The sequence below is a fragment of the Hemitrygon akajei genome, chromosome 6 (assembly GCF_048418815.1).
Source record: "Hemitrygon akajei chromosome 6, sHemAka1.3, whole genome shotgun sequence".
NCBI classification, from domain to species: Eukaryota; Metazoa; Chordata; class Chondrichthyes; order Myliobatiformes; family Dasyatidae; genus Hemitrygon; species Hemitrygon akajei.
Genome location: NC_133129.1, coordinates 124915089 through 124938116, shown reverse-complemented (window position 1 = coordinate 124938116; position 23028 = coordinate 124915089). Strand labels below are relative to the sequence as shown.

The following is a 23028-nucleotide window of genomic DNA, read 5'->3' as shown; positions in this document are numbered from 1 at the left end:
GCTTCTCATTTACAATGAGGTACAGTTCCATAAAAAAAAAGCAAAACATAAATGATGGGAACACTTAACTGTATGTGAAGTTTTCAAATAGCCATTATCCACTGTATTATTAAGAGAACTCTACCACTGTGTTCCAACTGTGTCTCATGAATGTAAAGTATTATGTGATACTTCATAAAGTCAGTCTGGCCAACATGCAAAATTTTTTTTAAAGAATAGACTTACTCTGGGAGCTCTTCGTGTACCAACAGTGCAATATTTTCTAATTTGAGAAAAAAATTCCTTTCTCAAGAATTTAATCAGCTGCTTGAAATTCAACTTTCCCAAGACTGTGAAAACTTAAGTCTTCATTTCACAAAGATTGTAGTATCCCAGCACCTTTATGGATAAGAGCAGATAATCCAGAAATGTAAATTTTTAACTTTGGTTTTGCAATTCTTAACTGCTTCATTTGTTTTATTTTTCAGCAAAGGCCACTGACGAATCAGGTCTTATGTACTGATAAGTGCACTGCAAAAGCAGAATTTAATGTTGTTTGGTTGCATTTGTTGCCAAGATTGAAAATGTAAGATAAGACTTTTTATTTCCGTTATCTTAGACTTTGCACCCTCAAGATTTAAGGGTACGTTAATCCATATTTAGTTGAAGAAAACTTGCTAGAAATAACGTCTGCGGATGCCACGCTGTCCATTCACAGTCTGTTACGGTTCCCAGTATTTGTTCTACGTTCCTCCACATTCGTTCTCACAAATAAATTGCATCCCTTGCCAATTCACTTTGGTGAATCATGAAGACCGAATTTCAAATCAGTGTCTCGACATAACAGAGGAGAATTGTAATCGACGTGTGTGCGAAGTGCGGGGAAAATAATTATTCCAACCCGGATTTCCAGAGCCATCAGTCAGTATCGATCACTCCAAGTTCAAATGCTCGAACTTGGTTCAGGGACATCGACTTGTTGGCTGGAGTTGGGTAGCCGATCGATTCTGCGCATTTGGTTGCTTTTGCCTGGCCATCTGACGGCATCCGGTGCTCGACGACAACTGCTCTGGTCTGCAGAGCCATTGCTGTCTGTAACACAAGAAATCATGGTATGTGGGCAAGGGCTTTAGGCCACACCAAGCTTGTTCCTTTCAAATACAATCATTCTGCTCGGTTATGGACCCCGGCCAACATGTTTAATCTCTGGATGTTCCACTATGTCTTCCTAAAGGTAAAAGAAACCGAACTCCAATGCGTTGTATCTGAAATTTTGACCATTAGACAAGTTGTCAAGGTGCCTTTCTCGAACTTGGCTGCTTAGCACATCGCCCATTTACTTCCACGGATGAACTGTATCCTTGGGGGTCTTACGGACGTAAAGCACTGCCCTTGTGCCTTGTCATTATTTCACCAGGGTACAAGTTTAGTGGTGTTTTAGGAGTCTGGGAGATCCACACAAAATGTCTGCCCAGGTTATGTTTAATCCACAGTTTCCTCAGCACAAAATGGGCAGGATAAAATGATCGAGTGGAGCCGCGAACTAGGAGTTGCTTCTCTTTTATGAGGCTTCCCTTGAGGTGTCTGTGTGAAGGCATGCAATGCCTGCTTTCGGTGTGATAGGTCTTCATTTTTGCTTCCCCCCCCCCCCCAAAGTCGGCGAGAAGCCCAGAAAATGGGCCATTTGAATAAGATGCCTTGCTCTGAATGTAATAGCAGTTATGGAGTATTTTTTCCTCCACAGGGTGTTTCATTACTGTTTTATTTCTCTGGTAATGCAGTGACTTTTGTGTTAGTAAACTGTGCTGACCAAACTAGGTTTTAAGAGCTGGTTAAAATGTAGGAGATTTAGAGTGAGATGTGTGAAGAGTTTCACATTTGATAATTGAGTAAAAACAGTGTCTCCTGAAACGACATGACAAGTAGTTACGGATATTATTTTTCTCCTTTTAAATTTTGATAACATTTCTTGATAATCTCATTAGCATTCACTGGAAGATAAACTAAGCAAATATGTAAACTGTTACAGCTTTGGAAAATGCCAAAAATGAGCTGTATTTATTCTTTCGTGTTTGAAAATTGAAGTCCAAATCCATCCAATAGTCCTCAATGAACATTAACATCAATAAGTGAAGAAAAAATTAAAATATTATGTAGGTCTTGTTAAGGAGAGAAAAATATAAGCATGTGTGTTTTGGTGTAAATTTTGATCTGTTCTGCAATTGTTTGTTCAAATATAAATTTAATGAGCTGTGTTATTGTGGTGAGGGGCATGGGTATGCTTATGATTGATCAGGTGTTTTTGTTTAGAGGATTAATGTGTATAAGTAGTCAATTAATATGAATATAACTTTGAAGTGATTTACGCTTTGCCCTTTAACCCTTAGCCTAAACAAAACAGTTATCCTTTATTTGCATTATTTTTGGAATTCATAATTCATGACAGTAGTGTAAATAGAAATAATTGAATAATTACTTTAAACTAGATTGAGTTCAATTCTCAATTGAACAAAGTATTTGTTGCATTGATTGGAATGCTGATGTAAAAAGAAAAAGTGGCTAGGAAAAATTTAACAGGTTGCACAGCATCTATGATTTAAATAAAACAGTTGCTATTTCAGGTAACTGCATCCTGGACATCTTGACAAAAAGGCCACAGTCAGTCCATTTTGGCAGAAACATCTCTCGCTTCTATCACAATGAACACTAGCACTCCCCAGGGCTACTTGTTAAGCCAGCTGCTGTTCACACTGCTGACACATGACTGTATTACTAGATCCAGTTCAAACTGAATCAAGTTCGTTGAGACACAACACACCATGAGACGGCAAACCGTGAGGAGATAGAGCAGCTAGTAGAATGGTGTGAACACAATAATTTGAGTCTCAACGTGGACAAGACCAAAGAGATGATTGTGAACTTTTGGAAGGCACAGCCTAACCACTCCTCACTGCACATACACAGCTCCTCCTGTGGTGAGAGTTAGGAGCACTAAGTTTCTGAGAGTGCACATACCAGACGATCAGTGGCTCCTGTTAGCTAAGAAGTTACAGCAGTGCGGAGACACTATCTGATATGGGAATGGCAAGGCATCTGTTTTGTGGGGAGATACTATCTGGTATGGGAAAGGCAAGGCATCTGACTGAAAATTCCTACGAAGGATTGCAAGGACTGCTGAGAGAATTATTGGGGACTCTCTTGCACCCTTTGAGATGCTTATCAAGAGCGCTGATGCAGGGCCCCTAGCATTGTCAGTGATCCCTCCCATCCATCCAACAATCCCTTTGCCCCCCCCATCATCAGGCAGGAGGCACTGTAACATTAGGACAAGAACTGTTTGGATGGGTAACAGCATCTTTGCCCCAGGCCATAAGACAACTGAACTCTCTGCCACCACATATGAGTCTTATCACATATGAAATGCCAGTAGCATTATACTGTTTAGTTTTTAACTTGAATCATATATGCATCTTATTATTTGATTATTTTTGGTAATATCACCTTATGTGTGTGAGTTGTATGTAGCGTGTTGTGCACCTTGATCTGGAGGAATGTTGTTTTGTTTAGCGGTGTACATGTGTACAGTTGAATGACAATAAACTAAACTTGAAGATTAATAAGAACAAAGTACACTGCAGATTTTGCTGCCTGACCTGCTGAGTTCATCCAGCTTTTTTGAACTTGAAGATTGATGACCATTCATGTCAATTAACTAGTTCTGTTACAACCTAAAGAGGCTGCCCATCTACACAGTTGAATTCAATGTTGGGTCTTGAGAGCTCTGGCATGCTGACTCAGATGCTGTTCTGTGATCTTGTGTGTGGCTTTGAAATCAGAGTGCAATGAAGGCTTGCTGTTAAAGAAAATACTGAGGGTCAGTAATTTAAAGGAATGGACTTCTTGTGGGGAATGGGTTGTGAGAGGTAGTCCAGGTTGTTGACAAGAAATGTTCACTCTTTTCTCTCTCCATAGATGTTGTCTAATCTGAGAGTTTCAGCAATTTCTGTTTCTCTGTCAGACTTCCATTTAATTTATTAGTTATCAAGAATACAGTAGGAATCTGAGGTCCAAGTGTGAGCGAAATAAGTTTAAAGTAACAGTCAGCGAGGAGCATAATGTCCTGTTTGTGGGCTGATCAGAAATATTCTGCAATCTGCATTTTGTGTCTCAAGTGCAGAGGATACCACTTCATAAGTGGTGATACAGTTTCATTTGGACTGTTGAAAGAAGATGTTTGGGTTCACAGTAAGCACAGAAACTGCTAAATGCAAAGCTATAAGTAGAAAGCAGGAGATTATTGAGCAACACACACAAAATGCTGGAGGAACTCAGCAGGTCAGGCAGCATCTATGGAAAAGAATTAACAGTCAATGTTTCTGGCCAAAGCCCTCAGGAGATTAATGAGTTTACTAAAGAATGTAAAGGCTTGTGCAATGATGACCTTGGAATTTGGTGGACTATGATACTTAAGGGGAATGCGTTTAAGAAATAATGCTAATGGGCTGATGGCATGCAGGAACATGGTTGTATGATAAGTAAGGCTTGAATTTCATTCATTTAAGAAAAAAAATTGTTATCTTTATAATCTTTAAAAACATCACTGAATATGCATTATTTTTCAGTCTTTTTAGCACAATTGGAATTGGTTACTAGACTAATTCACTTGATAATCTCTGTCAAACTTTCTATATTTTCCTAAAGGCCCCTTATCAACAGGGATATCAATTGATCCTTTCTCATTCTTTTATCCCCCACCTGTCTCATTAGGACCAATATATTTCACACTTTGTAGTGTGGTGTTTCAGTTTTGTTCCTCAATTCAACTTATAAAGCCACAGGGTTTCTACAAACATCCTCCTCATGGTGGTGGGTTCAACAGAGATGTTCTGCATCTTGCATCTAGTGAAGTCATTATGTTTGGCTTTAACTTGGTTCTTGTGTAAAATCTTTCATTATAATGTAATTAAGAATGTGTTCTTGTTTTTATTTCCCTCTACTTCTAGCTTGCTTTTGATCTTTTAGCCCTTTTACTGATAGCAGGCTGCAGAATCAGAATTGGGTTTACTATCACTGACGTCTGTTGTGACATTTATTGCTTTCTGGCAACAGAGACATAGGAAAATTAATAAAAGTTACAATAAATAAATAGTTGAAAGTGGAATGGTGAGGTAGTGTTCATCGATTGTTCAGAAATTTGATTGTAGAGAGGAATAAGCTGATTCTAAAATATTAATAATGTGTATAAGATGATGAGAGACATTGATCGTGTGGATAGTCAGAGGCTTTTTCCCAGGGCTGAAATGGTTGCCACAGGAGGGCACAGGTTTAAGGTGCTGGGGAACAGGTACAGAGGTGATGTCAGGGGTAAGTATTTTACTCAGAGTGGTGAGTGTGTGGAATGGGCTGCCGGCGACAGTGGTGGAGGCGGATATAATAGACTTTTGGATAGATACATGGAGCTTAGAAAAATAGAGGGCTATGGGGAAGTCTAGTAATTTCTAAGGTAGGGACATGTTCGGCACAACTTTGTGGGTCGAAGGGCCTGTATTGTGCGTTAGGCTTTCTATGTGTCTGCGGGCTCGTGTACCACTTCCTCGCTGGTAGTGGAAGAGGGCATATCCTTGATGGTGAGGGTCTTAATGATGGATGCTGCCTTCTTGAGGCTCCAGCTTTTCAAGATATCCTCAGTGGTGGAGAGGGTTGTACCTGTCAGGGAACTGGCTGAGCTAACAACTCCCTGCAGCTTCTTCTGATTCTGTGCATTGAAGCCTCCATACCAGGTGAATGCTGAATGCTGTCCACAATACAGCTGTAGAAGTTTGCTGGAGTCTTTGGGGATGTTCCAAATCTTCTCAAACTCCTAATGAAGTATGTTTTCTTTGTGATTGCATTGATGTGCTGGGCCCAGAATAGATCCTCTGAAATGTTGACACCCAGGAATTTGAAGATGCTTACCCTTTCCACCTCGAATCCATCAATGAGTGCTGGTGTGTGTTCTCCCAACTTCCCCTTTCTGATGTCCATAATCAAGTTCTTACTGATGTTGGGTGCAAGGTTGATGCCAATCTGTCTCTTTCCTATTGATTTCCACTTCAACTTCTGCCAACAACATTAGTCATTAGCGAATTTATAGATAATATTTGAGTTGCGCCTTGCCGCACAGCCATCAGTATAGAGAGATTAGAGCAGCTTGTCTCACAAACAGAGCTGGGCCATTTGTAAATGCAAATCCAACACCTGCAGATGCTGCAAATCTGAAATAAAAATAGTAAATGTAAATGCCCAGGATAATGAGCATCTCTGGGAAGATCAATTTATGATTCAGCTCAGGTCTCCATTAAAACTATTGTTTGATAATTTGTCAATGTGCACAATTTGCAAGTGAGCAAAGGAGCCCTTGAAGCAAACTTACACAAAAGCGGTAATTCTGGAGCTGGTTGTTGATAGTGAAAACATTTCAAGTAGGCCTTTGGGACTGCTTTCTTGGTTGTGTTAAACTGAAAGTTGAAATTCTCAATATATGATGGCTGCTCTTGAAATAACTTTATAGAGAGCAAAAGTCCCTGTTCAATATTGCTGATTACAAACGTTTTGGACTATATTGAAAGAGCAGGATTGTTGCAATATTACCGTAGATTCCGGACTACAGAGCGCACCTGATTAAAAGCCGCAGGCTCTAATTTTAGAAAGAAAATCAATTTTGTACTTGTACAAGCCGCACCGGATTTTAAGCCGCAGGTGTCCCACGTTGTAATATGAGATATTTACACAGAAAGATATTACACGTGAGGATTTTTTAACTTTTAATTAAATCCGTATGGTAACATAAACAAATACATATTGCAAATGCTTTTTTTCGAACTGTGCCTGTAACACGGCTACTTTTAAATATACATATGTATCGGTAACACACAAATTACGTTGCGTGTACTTTTTTACTGAACAGTGCACGAACAACATTCCAATATCTCCTAACGACTGGTAAAAAAAATATACTGCAGCCTACCAGGAAAAGTTATTGATCGCCTTTAACTTAAAAGCTGCATCATATGTTTGCAGCGTTCTCGCGCGGGTCTAATGCGCTCGCCCCCTCCTTTCCGTTTATCGCAAACCGGTATTTTCCCCACAAGACGCGGCGAAACCGGATGTGACGTCATAACATCCTGGGATGTAGTACAGAAAACAAATATACTTAAAACACTTCTAACTTTAACTAGAAAATACTAACAAATGAATTACTAAGCGAAAATATTATAAACTAAATAACTACCATAAAGGCAGCACAATGCTTTTCTTCGAGTGTTTTCCATGTTGATGAGGGTGAGTACAAATGACTGATTTACAATAATTTAATTGTGAAAGTGCGCTTGATTTATCGTACAATTTCATTGGACCTCTGTGAACTACTCATCAATTTTATTGGTCTACTGTTACGAGGCAAAATGTTTTTGGCGGCATGAAAAAAAACCATGCATTAGCCGCACCGTAGTAAAGTCCGCAGTGTTCAAAGCTGTTCAAAGCGTGGGAAAAAAGTAGCGGCTTATAATCCGGAATCTACGGTAGTTAAAGAAAGTAGTCCAGTTGTGACGAGGTATGGTTATATATGAGAAAGATAAATTGCATGGCCTTTTGAACTTAATTGATGAAGGAAAAGAAATGTGTGCAATATCACACTGTTCTGCCATATTTTGGTCCTGAAGAGATGGATGTGGAACAGAGGAGCAAATGGAAAGGATTAATAATCTTGTTGCTAAGTGGCATTTAGGGAAGAGTGATCATAAAATGCTAAAATATTATAAAGATTAGCTGAAACCACAATTTTAAGTTGAAACCAAGCAAGTTGTAAAGACATGAGGCATGAGTTGCAATGGTAGATTGCAAAGCAACAATAAAAGGTGTACCAACCGATAAGCACCGACTAACTTCTAAAGAATTTAATCCAAATTTTAAATTTCAGTGGCAGCATCCATGGAGGAAATTGAACACTTGATGTTTCGACTGAGACTCTTCATCAGGACTTTTACACACTCAGACTTTGGGTAGGAAAACGTCTGTCAAGTCAAGTCACTTTTTATTGTCATTTCGACCATAACTGCTGGTACAGTACACAGTAAGAATGAGACAGTGTTTTTCAGGGCCATGGTGCTACATGAAACAGTACAAAAACTACACTGAACTATGTAAAAACAACACAGAAAAAAAACTACACTAGACTACAGACCTACCCAGGACTGCATAAAGTGCACAAAACAGTGCAGGCATTGCAATAAATAATAAACAAGACAATAGGCACAGTAGATGGTAGTAAGTTGGTGTCAGTCCAGGCTCTGGGTATGGAGGAGTCTGATAGCTTGGGGGAAGAAACTGTTACATAGTCTGGTCGTAAGAGCCTGAATGCTTTGGTGCCTTTTCACAGATGGCAGGAGGGAGAAGAGTTTGTATGAGGGGTGCGTGGGGTCCTACATAATGCTGTTTGCTTTGCGGATGCAGCGTGTAGTGTAAATGTCCGTGATGGCGGGAAGAGAGACCCCGATGATCTTCTCAGCTGACCTCACTATCCGCTGCAGGGTCTTGCGATCCGAGATGGTGCAATTTCCGAACCAGGTAGTGATGCAGCTGCTCAGGATGCTCTTATTACAACCCCTGTAGAATGTGATGAGGATGGGGGGTGGGAAATGGACTTTCTTCAGCCTTCGTAGAAAGTAGAGACGCTGCTGGGCTTTCTTTGCTATGGAGCTGGTGTTGAGGGACCAGGTGAGATTCTCCGCCAGGTGAACAACAAGAAATTTGATGCTCTTTATGATCTCTACTGAGGAGCTGTCGATGTTCAGCAGAGAGTGGTCGCTCCGTGCCCTCCTGAAGTCAACAACCATCTCTTTCGTTTCGTTCACATTCAGAGGCAGGTTGTTGGCCTTGCATCAGTCTGTTAGCCGCTGCACCTCCTCGCTGTAAACTAACTCGTCGTTCATGCTGATGAGACCCACAATGGTCGTGTCATTGGCGAACTTGATGATGTGGTTCAAGTTGTGTATTGCAGCACACAGATTAATAAAGATTTTTGTGTCCTTAACAGGAGAGAACACTGAAAATATTCTGATAATAGACAACAGGTCTAGGGATAATGAACTGAAAAAAAGTTATCATTAGTGAAATAATAGAATTGGATACGGGGATGACAAGCAGTAAATTTGCAGGTTCTAATAATCTGAATTACAAGTTTATGAATGAAGTGGCTTTGGAGATAGTTGGCTGCATTACTTGTCAATTTCAAAAATTATGGGGATTGTGGAATAGGTCCCAACGTTTGGATGTAGCAAATCCACATTATTTAGCAAAGGATGGATCAAGAAAATGGAGCAACTTTAGACCATTTAACTTGACACTGGTAGAAGAAAACAGTGCTGGAATCTTTTATAATGGAAGTGGTTAATAGGACAAAGTCAGAATGGCTTTATGAAAGGAGAATCATTTTTGACAAATCTATTCAAGTTTTGAGGTTGGAATAAGCAGAAAGCTTTTTTTGGCATGAGTGGATGTGCTATTTTTGGCACTTTTTAAAAAGTCCTTTTGTAAGGCTGGATGATGGCAATACAGTAGAGCACATGATGTGGGTAACACTGGGGGAGTTGGTTAATGGACAAAAAACAAGGAACAAATAGTTATTTTGTGTTAAGAGGCTGTGACTAGTTGGGTACCGAATGGAAGGATAGCATCAGAATCTATAGCATTTGAATGAGGATAATGCAGGCCCTCTGCAGCTTATGAATGCCTGACTTGTGTATATTCCCAACATAGGAATGAGCTTTTGGGAGACTGGTGGTTTGCATTTGACAGCTACTGTGGGATTGCAGGCAACTTCTGCCACCCGGGAAACTCCGCGGCCATATTTCTAACTACCAGACTGTTCGAATTAAGCAGGAGCAGAACCTTGTTGTAACCTAAGGATGACCTGTACATCTAGAGGTTGCAGAGATTTCAAAGGGATACAGATGGGCTGGAAATAAGTGAGGATTTGGTGAATGGAATTTAATCAAGACTAATGTTACATCATCTATGTTAGAAGAAAATTCAAATATGTGGAATATTTCACATGGTGAGAGATGGAAGTTGTTGTTGGCAGGAACCTGAGAGTCCCTGTAAATGAGTCTCCGAACGTAATATGCAGTTACAGCAAACTGTTTATTGGTCTTCAATACAAGAGGACTGGTGAACAATATTAAAGTCTTGTTAGTTAATTTTCTTTACAGGTTGCTGATGAGATTGCAGCTAGAATAATATCTAGTGGTCTGGTCTCCTTCCCCAATAGGTTGAAGAGGGTGGTGAATATGGAATACATTGTTACAGAGGGCAGTGGACCCCAAGTCTTTGAGTATATTTGAAGCAGATATTGATAGGTGCTTATTTAGTAAGGTCGTCAAAGGTTATGGGGAGAAAATGGAGAATGGAATTGAGAGGGATATAAATCAGCTGTGATTGAATGGCGGAGCAGACTAGATGGGCCAAGTGGCCTAATTCTGCTCCTAGGTGATATGGATTTGGACTCTCAACTAGCCCTCGTTTTTCAACCCACCACTCCCCACATTATATGGATTATTTCATATTCTTTCTGCTACTTTCAATGTGATGCTGTAAGCCAAGACGTCTTCTCTTGTGTTATTTCAGCATTGAGAGCAGACTGTTCCTTCTGTGACTGCCAGGTTTGTATTTCTATCAGCAACCACTTGTCATGGAAATTCCCAATGTATCAGCTTTTTTTTTAAAGCTCTGCCCTCTAACACTGCTGTAAACCCAATGCTCCTCTGTGATGATGCAATGATCCACTTGTACTATTTGCAGTTTAATATATTGCATTTGGAAAACATGAGTGCATGTTGGGTGATTACTTTGCAGAGCATCTCCATTGACTTTTCATTTGCCTGTCACTTCAATTCTCCAGTATGCTTCCATTCTGATTTCTCTGCATTTGCCCTGTTGTACTATTCTATCAAAGTTTAAAATGAGTTCAAGAAACTACAGAATTTCTTTCACATAGGTACTGTATATTCTATCTGTCAGGACTTGACATTGAATTCAACAATACAAAATAATCAGCTTGCATCAAAACCTGATAGTTCTGATGAGAAATCATTGGCCTGTAACTTGTTCAGCTTCAATCTCTGCAAATTCCTGAACGATTGAAATATACTTATTCAGGAGAAAAGCTGTTGTTCCAGATTTCTAGCATACTGCAGAGTTTTCCTCACCTGCCCTGCATTCACTTTCTTCCCCACACTATTCTCTTTTATCTCCTTCACTTCAATCTCCCACAGACACATCACTTTACAATTAATGGCGGAGCAGACTAGATGGGCCAAGTGGCCTATTCTGCTCCTACAGATATTTTGTTCTCTCTGCCCCTTCCTATATCTAACTTTCCCAGTTTTGAAGAGAGATCACCTGAAATATTAACTCTTCAACAACACACACAAAATGTTTGATACGCCAGGCATCATCTATGGAAAAGAGTAAAACAGTGGGCGTTTCGGGCTGAGACCCTTCATCAGGATTGGAAAGGAATGGGAAAAGTCAGAATGAGAAGGTGAGGAGGGGGTGGAAGTAGTACGATTGATAAGTGAAACTGGGGGAGGGGTGAAGTGAAGAGCTGGGTAGTTGATTGGTGAAAGAGATAAAGGGCTGGAGAAGGGGAATCTGATGGGAGAGGATAGAATACCTTGGAAGGAAGAGGAGCACCAGAAGGAGTTGGTGGGCAGGCAAGAAGGGAAGGTGTGAGAGAGAAACAAGAAAAGGGAATACTGGAGGAGAGTTGGGGGGGGGGGGGGGGAGACAATTACTGGAGTTTGAAAAATTGATGTTCATGGCATCAGGTTTGAGGCTACTCAGACAGAATACTAGATGTTGCTCTTTCAACCTGAGGGTGGCCTCACCCTGGCAATAGAGGAGGCTGTAGAATGGAAGGCCACACCACGAGCACCATATATAGTAGATAACCCCAATAGACTTGCAGGTGAGGTGTCGCCTCACTTGGAAGGACTATTTGGGCCCTGAATAGTATGAAGGGAGGTGGTGTATGGTTAGGTGCATTATTTGCCCTGCTTGCAAGGATGAGTGCCAGGAGGGAGATCAGTGGGGACGAACAAGTGGACAAGGGGGTTGTGTAGGGAGCGATCCCTGCGAAAAGTGGCTGGGGGGGATGGGTGAAGGTGCTTGGTGGTGGGATCCTGTTGGAGATGGTGGAAGTTACGGAGAATTATTTGCTGGGCTGATAGGTGAGGACAAGAGGAACCATATCCCTGGTGTTGCATTGAGAGGATGGGGTGAAGACAAATGTGTGCGAAATGGAAGAGATGAGGGTGAGAGCAAAGTTGATGGTGGAGGAAGGGAAGTCTGTTTATAGACAACAGACAATAGGTGCAGAAGTAGACCATTCGGCCCTTCGAGCCTGCACCGCCATTCTGAGATCATTGCTGATCATCTACTATCAATACCCGGTTCCTGCCTTGTCCCCATATCCCTTGATTCCCCTATCCATAAGATACCTATCTAGCTCCTTCTTGAAAGCATCCAGAGAATTGGCCTCCACTGCCTTCTGAGCCAGTGCATTCCACACCCCCACAACTCTCTGGGAGAAGAAGTTTTTCCTTAACTCTGTTCTAAATGACCTACCCCTTATTCTTAAACCATGCCCTCTGGTACTGGACTCTCCCAGCATCTGGAACATATTTCCTGCCTCTATCTTGTCCAATCCCTTAATAATCTTATATATTGCAATCAGATCCCCTCTCAGTCTCCTTAATTCCAGCGTGTACAAGCCCAGTCTCTCTAACCTTTCTTTGAAGGAGGAGGACAGCTCCTTCGTTCTGGAATGAAAAGCTTCATCTTGGGAGCAAATGCGGCAGAGATGGAGGAATCGAGAAAAGGGGGTGGCATTTTTACAAATGACTGGTTGGGAAGAGGTACAGTCCAGGTCGCTGTGAGAGTCAGTGGCTTTATGAAAGATATCAGTAGGTAGAGTGCCTCCAGAGATGGAGGCAAGAGAGATCAGGGAAGGGGATGGACCAAGTAAATTTGAGGGCAGTGTGAAAGTTGGAGGCAAAGTTGATGAAATTGATGAGCTCAGCGTGGGTGCAGGAAGCAGCATCAGTGCAGTCGTCAGGGAGCAATGCTTCTGTAGGTTTGGAACATGGATTAACTCTTCTCACTCCCCACACATGTAAAACCCCCTGATCTGCTATTTCCAGTATTTGTTTTATTTCTGACCGGCTGATAGCAGCATTTTTTGTTATTTCAATTAAAAAAGTGGCATTTATTCAGACCTTAAAGAATACATTAGAAAGTTTTTTGACAAGAACAGGCAATTTGGCTAAACAGAGCTTGCAAATCCCATTCATATTGTGTGTTGAAATAACTATTGAGTTTGAATTTGTAAGTCTCTTAACGTACTACTCTCAACTGCACAACTAGGTAGTTTGATCCATGTTTCCACAACTCGCTATGTAAAGAAATGCTTTCTGATATTAGTCTGAAATTTCCCTTTAACCAGTCTCCACCTATGGCCCATGTCCTTGTTGATGGATTACTTTTGGAGTAGCAATTGGCATCTACCCTATTTGTATCCTGAAAGTTTTTAAATCACTTCTATCATGTCTCCTCTCATTCTAGGTCTACTTAGGCTAAAAATATTTAATTCTTTCAAGCTTTCTTCATAGCTCATACCCTGCAGAACTGGAATGAGTTCAAAGAACGCCCTTCTTTGAACTCTCTCTAGTGCCTTCACATCCCTCGCAAAATATGAACACCAAAATTATACACAGTACTCAAGGTGTGGCTTCACAAGTGCATTATACAGCTTAAGGAGAACTCCACTGAATGCATTATCTAGCCCAACATTCTATTAGCCTTCCTAATCTCTTCTGTGTATTGTCTCGATGCTGATAATGATGAGTCTACCGGGACGCTCAAATCCTTCTCATGCAGTGCACTTTCTAACCCAAGACCCCCCCCCCCATTGTATATTTATATCTAATATTTCTTCCTATGTGTAAAATTTTACATTTATTTTCATAAAATTTCATCTGCTATTTATCTGTCCACATCTGGATTTTGTTTAGATCCAACTTTATTGAATATTATCAGCCCATCCCTCTAATTTTGTGTCATCTTCAAGCTTTACCAGTTTATTTGTTATGTGCTTATGTAAATTAACAATAGAAGCAGCCCCAAAACTGATCCCTGTGGAACCCCACTTTTAACAAATAGGTATAAAAATGATTCTCTCACCATAACTCATTTACTGATTTTGAGCAAAGTCTGCACCCATTCACACACCTTACATTTGATCATTGAGCTGAGGAACATGGATGTAATCCCTAAGCAATATTTAATATATTTCTTTACAAGTGGAGAATAAATCTAATATTGTAGTTGAGGAAGATAAACTTTGAAAGAGGAAACATAAAGGGCTTTAGCATTTTTGAACGTAGCTGAATCACACAGCTTTATACAATTTGCTGCAGTGGGAGAAGCAAGGGAGAAAATAGCCAGCCTTTATAGTTTCTAATCCACTTTGGTGAAGGACTGGCAGGCTGCTAAAGGAAGTGTTAGTGTTTTCCAAATAGTGAGAAGGAGATTGACTGAGTCATGATAGGCTGGTCAAGTCATATTGCTGCTGAGCATATGACTGAAAATTAAAATGAGGGACAGTTTAATTTGAGAAGGCTCAAGTTATTCAAAGACAGCCAGCATGGATGCATTAATGGAATGTCATGAATAACTAATGATCAATTTATTTGAGTTGATGAGGGTAGTACCTTTGGCGCACATGTTGATTTTGACAGGGAGTCTGATATATCTCCAGCACAAATTACTACAGTAGAAGGCTGTGGGGAAGGGGCAATTTGGATGCAAAATTTACTCACTCGTACCAAACCAAAGGTGTTTTAATGACTCAGCGACTCTCAGCTGTGGGTTCTGCAGAGTTGTGCATTGGATCCCTTAATCACATTAAGTGAGAATTAAACTTTGAATCATGACTCAAGTTTGCCGATAATACAGGATTTGGCTGTGCAATTGACATTTACAAACTTCTTAATCATACCTTCAGCATTTAAATGTGATTTCTGTGACTTGCTTGGCTGATTAAATGAAGAATCCTCCATGTTCCCGGAAAATATCAATGGACTTGTCAGGTTGGCAGAAAGGTGGCAGATGATATTCAAACCGGAGAAATATGTCGCTATTTAGTTTTGCTGACGTCGAGAGATTTTTTTGGCACTATTCAACTAGGTGATTTATTCTTGCTTTTGTTAGCTGACACTTCCAGCTGTGATACGACATTACAGCTGAGCATTGTATGCTCAATCTGGGGCAAGATCCCTGTAGTCATCAATTTAGAGAGAAAGCTGTGTATATTTAGGTGGATTAGGTGACTACTCATGGAATTGTATTGGATTTTTTTACATTTCCTTGTGTCAGGTTGGTCCATCATCTTTAGTGGCCAAGTTTTCACCCAAAGTTAGTTTTTGAAGTTTGATTTTATTTGTTTGCTCATTACTCAGATTATATGGATCAACTGGTGATTTTTCAGTACTACATAGATGACCACAAGCAGCATTCTGTGATTTGAAACGACACTTGTTATCAGGCATCTGTTAATCTTTTGGATACTCTAATTTAGATTCTATCTGCCAAAACTTGACCTGCTAGAATAGTGGGAGTCAATTCAGGATGTAGCGCTCAGCTTCATAACTGACAAAGCAAGAGAAAGTTCAGGTGTGAGGTGTTTTGACTGGGCTTAACAATAATGTGTTTGCGTCTTCAGAATGAGGGTAGGCGCTATGTCATGAAGTTACAGTGAGTTATGGAATAATACATCTCAGAAACATTCCCCTTGGCCCTTTGAGTACATGCTGATATTCAGGTAATCACACACATGTATTGTTTTGTTCTTTCCACATTCCCATTAACTCTCATCTTCAAGGCAAATTGCAGTGGCCAATTAACCCACCAGTCTGCATGTATTTGTGATGTGGAATGGAAGGAATCTACGTGATTGTGGGGAGAATATGCAAATTCCACAATGATAGCACTGCAGGTGAGGAGTAAACCCAGAATACTGAAATGGTGTGGGGGCGGGGACGGTGGGGGGGGGTCAGCAGCTTACTAGCTGGATCATTGTGTCTTTGTTCAAGAGTTGCTGTTGCAGATGTCAATTCTTTATTGCTGGTTGATTTTTGTTTGAAAGATTTTGTTCAGTCTCTGGTAATGTTCATGAGCTTGATAGCTCTTTCTATAAGTTGGTCACTGAGAGTGTTGTCTAGATGTTGTAAATGAAATTGGATGATTTACCATTTTGAAGCAGTCGTTATTCTGCTGGTTTCCTGAAGCATTCAGATGTTACTCTGCTTTCCTTTGATCATAGCTCAGTTTTCTGATTAAGGACCAAACTCTCTTGTTGTAGCAATCTTTACGTATGTAATTGCCTGAAAAAGTGGAGGTTCTTGACAAGTCCAGAAATCAGGTTTTTTCTTTTTAGCTGCAGTGGTGTCCTGAATGCTAGGTTTAACTTCTTACATATGTATTTTTTTTTAGAAATGAAAAGGACGTTAATGGTTGCCAAATAGTGGACAGGCTACATACAAGTGTTTATGATTTGTACTGTACACTTGGATGTATCTTTTGCCTTAATTTTCTAATTTTTCAGGTTATTTTTGGTGTTTGTCCATGTTTGGTTCCAGTCCACTGTGAATTTCTGTCTGTTAGCCTCATGGATGTTGAAACAAATACGGAATGGTGTTTTCTTTTGAGTGAAAGATGTGGATAGTGATAAGTAAGATAGTGTTGAATGTAGAATTAGATCAGTGTTTCCAACCTTTTTTTAGCCTGATACTGTGTCATGTAACACTATGGTCCTGAAAAACGTCTCATTTTTACTATGCACTGTACCAGCAGTTATGGTCGAAATGACAATAAAAGTGACTTGACTTGACAAAGCACTTTTGTACTTGTCAGTGCCCTCCCCAAGCACCTTCATACTTGCTAACACCCCTCTTAGGCACAGTATACTTTCTAGCATCCCCATAATGTAGAAACATTTCTACCATATGCTAATATGGGAAAAATGATTCTGCTTTAAATTTTTATTTGTCTTTAATCGTAACTTAACACAGTACCTGTGCACTGTACAGCAGCTTCAATGTCAATGTGATCCTTGAGCTTGATGGTTTTTAACAAGAGTTGGAATACCTGGTTCAAGTTGTGACAAAAAAAGCCTTTAGTCCCCACGCATAACAATGTTCAAGCAGTTTTTTTGTTTTTTGTGAATATGTGGTTCACTGCACAGAAGCTTCTTTCAACAAGGTAGGAGAATGGAAATGCAATGAAGAGCAGTTTGACGCTTGTCCAGAGACCAGGAAACTTCATATGACATGTAGCCACAGACCACAAAAGCCAACATTTTTGAAAAGCAATTTTGCTTCTTCACATTCTGAATTTTAATAATTTCTTCCTTCAAGTTCTCTTCCTGTTCTTCCGTCTTGCAAAGAAATACATTAATTACCCAGTCCGGAATTTCTAGATTGTTCAAATCCTTGAATCGATGCTGAAAATACTTCTTCAGTGACTGCTGGTCCAAGCAATACTCTTGCAAATCACCATCTCTGAAAGGGAGTGCTATACTTTCCATGCAGGGAAGCTGTGAGAGCATTCTTTTCCCAATGTTTTGCTTATATATTAACCAATTGTTCGTTAAAAGTGGGCAATAGACTTTTTGCCTAGATTAAACTTCTCACCCTGAAGTTTCATATTTAGAATGTTCATTTTGTCATACAGATTGGCTAGGTATGTCACATTTCCACGTGCTAGTTCAATCTTGTTTGCCAAACTCTTGCCAATGAGCAAAAATTCAATCGCAATGTTGAAAAGATCAAAGCAATGTTTTAAGTAGCAGCCTTTTGACAGCCAGCATACTTCAGTGTGAAGAAGCAAGCCTTCAAATTCTTCATTGTTATCTTGGGAGAACTGGTGAAATATTCTGCTATTTAATGGATGAGCCTTAATTTGGCTGATAGCAGATATTACAAGAGTCATGCTTGAAAAAAGTTGCTGGCTGAGGTTTTTGGCTGCGAGATGTTGATGATGAATAACACAATGGATTGCAACCAGTCTTGGAATTTCATTTTTCATAAATGCTACTAAAGGAGCATAGCGACTTATCATATATGATGCTCCTAATCATGTTTCTAATCTGAATGCTTTTATCCTTAATATACATTTTGAGCTCATCGTAGTTTGATTCTCCATTGATATTTGTTTTTAACATTTTATAAAAGAGAATCTCTTTATAAACTTTTCCATTTAATGCGATTGACCAATCACGTAAGGTATCATAATCCCCAAAGATGGTTCTTGACCGCACATGTGAAGCCAAGGTCGATTTGTACATCTCAAGAGGAAACCTCGGGGTTGGCAGGTTTACTGATTGGCTCTTTGGTTCCAGCCAGTGTTGTATCACTGTGCGTTTTTTTTTGTAGATCTATAGAGAAAGTTGAGAGGGTGCAATAGACTTGCCAACTGTTAAATTGCATGAATGCATTCTGTGCCGCAAGTCAAGAAGAACTGTTTGGCACCCTGGTTGCTAATTTATGCATCCCCAGTAATGGCTGTTGGTAAGGTTGGATGAGATTGCAGAGTTTCAGATGCATTGTGACGTCGAGTGCTCTCAACCTGCAGGGCTATGGTTCTTCCTGTGTTTGATGCTTCATCCTTAAATTTTGGAAATGCCTGCTCTACTAACGGTTGGTCAGGTCTGATGTCTCAAGTTGGGGTGCAGCCCCACCCAAGAATCTTGAATGCCCCCTACAACGACTTCTGTTTCCCCTAACGCCCCCTTAGGACATGTAAACACCCCCTTGGGGGGCAGTGCCGCCCCAGTTGGAAATCACTGAATTAGATTTATGATTGTCCTTTAGCTTGGTGTCGGAAGGTTGCAGTTTGTTTTCTGGCTTCCACTTCGATTCAGTTTATGTGCCTCACCCCACCCAAGCGTTCTCCTTCTTCATTGGAAATGTGTCTGTTGGTCTTGCTGATCATCAGTGAAAAATAGATGTTAACCCAAATATACCAGAAATACTCTACAGGTCGGACAGTATCCGTGGAAAAAAAGTGAGTTGCTATTTCAGGTATAAACCTTCAATCAGGTCAGTCAATAACTTGTATTAGTTTCTGTTTTTCTATATTGCTGCTTGCAGATGTTATGCTTCCAGTATTTTTTTTACACCAAATTTCCAGAAATGCATTATTTTGAATTTCTTTCATGGTGTCAATGATCCAGAACAGTCAGATGTTTTTGTTTGATTGTTTTTCAGGTGAAGTAATTTGAAAATTCTCCTGTTGGGATTCAGAAACTTGGTTTCATTGTGTCTCAACAGAGATTCATGATTTGTGCAGAGGATGCATTGCTTGTGTGATCTTGCAGTCATGGGCTTCACCCCAGGTGATTGTATTGTATTTTGCTAAAGACAGGTCCTTTATGCAGATATAGCACTTGATGTGCCTTAAAATTTGATTTTGCCAAATTGATGCCATTGGATAAAAGAGATGCCCTAAACATCATCAAATATGACAGTGTAGGCCCTGGATAGGGTTCTTTGTAATGACCATTGCTTGCATGTTTAGTTGGTTTACTTGGTACCACAGGCTTATGATGCAGATTCTCCTGCTGTACGTACCCTTTTTTAAAAATGGAACCAATAAGTTTAATAGATTAAAGTTACACAAGCAAATATTTGCACAAAGCCTTTTCCATTTAGTGCAATAGATCTGGAAATAGTGCCAGAATTGGGGACATTCTGATAATTGTTACAAAAATATTCTATCCATGGAGTTTAAGTTACAAAACAAATGGGGATCGGATAGTAATTACAAGACTTCACAATGCAGATGAAAATTTCTAATTTACCAACAATAGACATTACAGATAACAAATGCATTGCACTATCTAGTATATTAAAACAATGTTTATCTAGGGTTCTGAGCTGCCTCATTTTCAAAGCTCATGAGTGACATTGTCATCTGGCTGATCATATCCTTCAGAAAATGATGTTTTTGTTACTTTCTGTACAAGAGTACAAGAATCTTCTAATAATTGCTTCAAAGCGTTCAAAATTGATTGAAGTTGACTTTTTACAATTTCAGTGATGCTGCTCCCACAGTCAAACAGGAACTTCACATACTCCATATAGGCCCCATTTCCCTGTATTTTATTAAAGTCAACCATGTCCACTAAAGCATCAATGTTGGTGGCTGCTGCATCACAGATGTTATGTTCATGGTAACACCATCCTTGCACATGAATTAAGATCTTTTGCACTTCAGCAAATCTGCCAACACTGCTGCTGAACCTTGACCTGAGCTCAATGACATTGCACTTCAGGAAGTTTTTGATAAATTGTTTTCCCTGCACATCAAAATTGTCTGAATTCTGAAGGAAGTCTCTGCAGATTTCATACAAGTTGTCTTCTAGATAACAGGTTGTGTTTACCAGGCATCGAAATACATCACATCCCACATCTGGTGCACTGTGCAGACATGCACTTATTTCACCTGCAGTTAGCTCGTCCAGCCGGTCTTCCCCTGGAGCGGCTGTGGCAAAGCGTCGGCTCTGCCCAAAAAAATCACTCATGTTGTCAGCCCGCACAGCAATGAGCAGACAGGGCATGGTGAAAAGTAACAGCAAGACGTGGGCATCCATCTTCACAGCAAGGTCCTGCTGTATGTACCCTTGAACATATTCTCAATTCACCCTCACTTTCTTGGCAAAGAACTGTATAACTAGGGCACATAATTGCTTAACTTGTAAATGGATTAGAAGGAAGTGGGAGAAATATTTTCACCTTGACCACATACATTTGGAACTCATTGCCTAAATTCACAAACCCCCAGCCTTTTCAGAAAAGAACTGGAAGAGGATATTGATGTGCTGCCACATAAAGTTTCAGACAAAAAAACAGAAGCAGGATGTGTCTGAAGAGTTATCCGTACAGACGATGCTGGAGATCAGGAGAGAACTAGAGTCACTGGCACTGAGGCAGCAGCTTCATCAGCTCTGCCACAGTCCCTAGAACTTGGATGGATTCTTGGAAGTGAATGTTATCTGTGAGCCAAGGCAATAAGGAGTTGATCACTTCAGAAATATACTTACTATAAAAAAGACTTAATTCTAGGCTCCTGAGAGTAACTGCTGCTGAGACTAGTAAGGAATCCAAACTAACTTTTAAAAGAAGTGGAATCAAAATTTTATTGCTACATCAAAGGGCATGCAACAGATTAAGATTCAGTATTGCGATGTACTGACAATTGTTGCCTCTAGTGGTTTTGCATGTTGTTCAAATCTGACTTCATAAAATATATATTGATTCAGAACTGCTAATTCTGACGTGCTTCGCATTTGTTCACTGATGAAATTAATAAACACCATCTCAAACCAGAGAAACACCTTATATGCCCTATAGTTTATTAAGGATATTGAATCAGAGAAATGAAGATTTTTGAAGTCTTGTGCAGGTAAGTTGGTGTGAACAGCTTCATCCTTTAATCAGCACAACCCCTATCTTTGGGAGAACACTGCTCATGTGGAAGGTAACTAACGCTGGGGATGGTGCACAACATGGAGCAATACAGGCATGAAATGGTGAGGAAGGGTGTGAATGAAAGGCTTGCAACCACTGCTGCAGGGTGCAGTGCTTGACCATCATTTGCTGCTGCCTGCCTCAGTGATGTTGGCTCTGATTCAGCTGGCATTTGGGGTTCTAATGCTCCAGCTTGGCTCTGATGCTGACACATCCTCCTGGTTCAATTGCCTGCACCTTCCTCCCCCACTCTCTCTCCCCCACCGAGTCTACTGCAGGATGGGCGGGGAGGGAAGAGACCACTCCCCATCCCCAATACCTCCCACCCTCAGCAGTAGAACATTGATGGCCCAATAGGGAATCAGCTGGCTCTCCTCTGGAAGGCTTTCTATGGGGCTGTCGGACTTTCGAAACATGTACTGCGTGACCCTAGTGGGTGTGGACTCTGTGTAAGTTAAAGTTTATGTTGAAACCCTGAACACCTACTACCAAGTTCCAGTTTCACGTTTACCTTTATTGCCATTGTCATATACACCCAGGGATAAGTGTTAGCCTTTTGCAGAAGCAGCACTGTAACATTACAAATATGACAGACCTTCAATTAACAAACTTAAATTAACATAAGTGATGCATAAGTTAACAAACTTGCATGACAAAATAAACTGAAAGAAACATAATAGTGAAAGTTCAAAGACAGATCGTCTGGGCAGGGTTAGCGTCTTTCAGGTCAACTCAAGAATCTGATGGCAGTGGGGTAGATACGTTGATGAACCTTGAGGTCTGGTGTGTGTATTTGGGCTGCTCTATCTCCTGCCTGGTGGCAGCATTGCGAAGAGGACATGGCCCATATGGTGGGGTTTCTTAGTGATGAACGTCACCTTCCTGAGATATTGCTTCTTGTATATATCTGTGATGATAGGGAGAGCTGTATCTGTGATGGAACTGTGTCCATCACTCTTGTGTTCTCGTGCATTGGAGTTTCCATACTGTCAACCTGTCAGAACACTCTCCACTATATACCTGCGCATATTTGTTAGTGTTCAATGACTTGCAGAATCCCCTTTAATACCACCCTCTCGATTAAAAGTAGTTTCACTTGCATTTCCACTACCACCACCCCCCACCTTCCTTGTGTAAGACATAATTCTTAACTCACACTGAAGGCACTTACAGCATGGGGGCAAGATCTTCAATCCAGAGATATTTCTCATCTCTTCACAGCCCAGGACAAAGCATAACTTGAAATAAGGTGTTGCTGACTCAATAGTGGATTTTGTTTTCTGGAAGTCATGAATCTTTGGAATTCCGTAACTCAAAGGGTGCTGGAACTGATGAGTTGAATATTCTTAAAAGCAGAGGAAGGTGGATTCTTAATAAGTGAATGATCGGCAACGTGGAAATGAATTTCAGCAGAGCAGTTGTGATC

The 23028-nt window shown here is 40.4% G+C and overlaps 2 protein-coding genes across 4 annotated transcripts in view; one reads left to right on the top strand and one right to left on the bottom strand.

The window, feature by feature from the left end:
- Positions 1-1040: 1040 nt before the first annotated feature.
- The window catches only part of LOC140729445 (activating molecule in BECN1-regulated autophagy protein 1-like), a 397371-nt gene continuing 375383 nt past the window's right edge, over positions 1041-23028 (top strand). For all 3 annotated transcript variants that reach the window (XM_073049187.1, XM_073049188.1, XM_073049189.1), the window contains exon 1: positions 1041-1213. The gene's annotated coding sequence lies outside the window, so the exon portion shown is untranslated. The remainder of the gene's footprint in view (positions 1214-23028) is intronic.
- LOC140729843 (stanniocalcin-2-like) lies at positions 20021-20725 on the bottom strand. Its single transcript, XM_073050053.1, has one exon. The coding sequence runs from the start codon at positions 20723-20725 to the stop codon at positions 20021-20023; it is 705 nt and encodes a 234-aa protein (XP_072906154.1).

What these genes read in the sequence shown, in the direction of transcription:
- LOC140729843 (XM_073050053.1), bottom strand. Translation starts at nt 20,725, where the DNA reads ATGGATGCCCACGTCTTGCTGTTACTTTTCACCATGCCCTGTCTGCTC.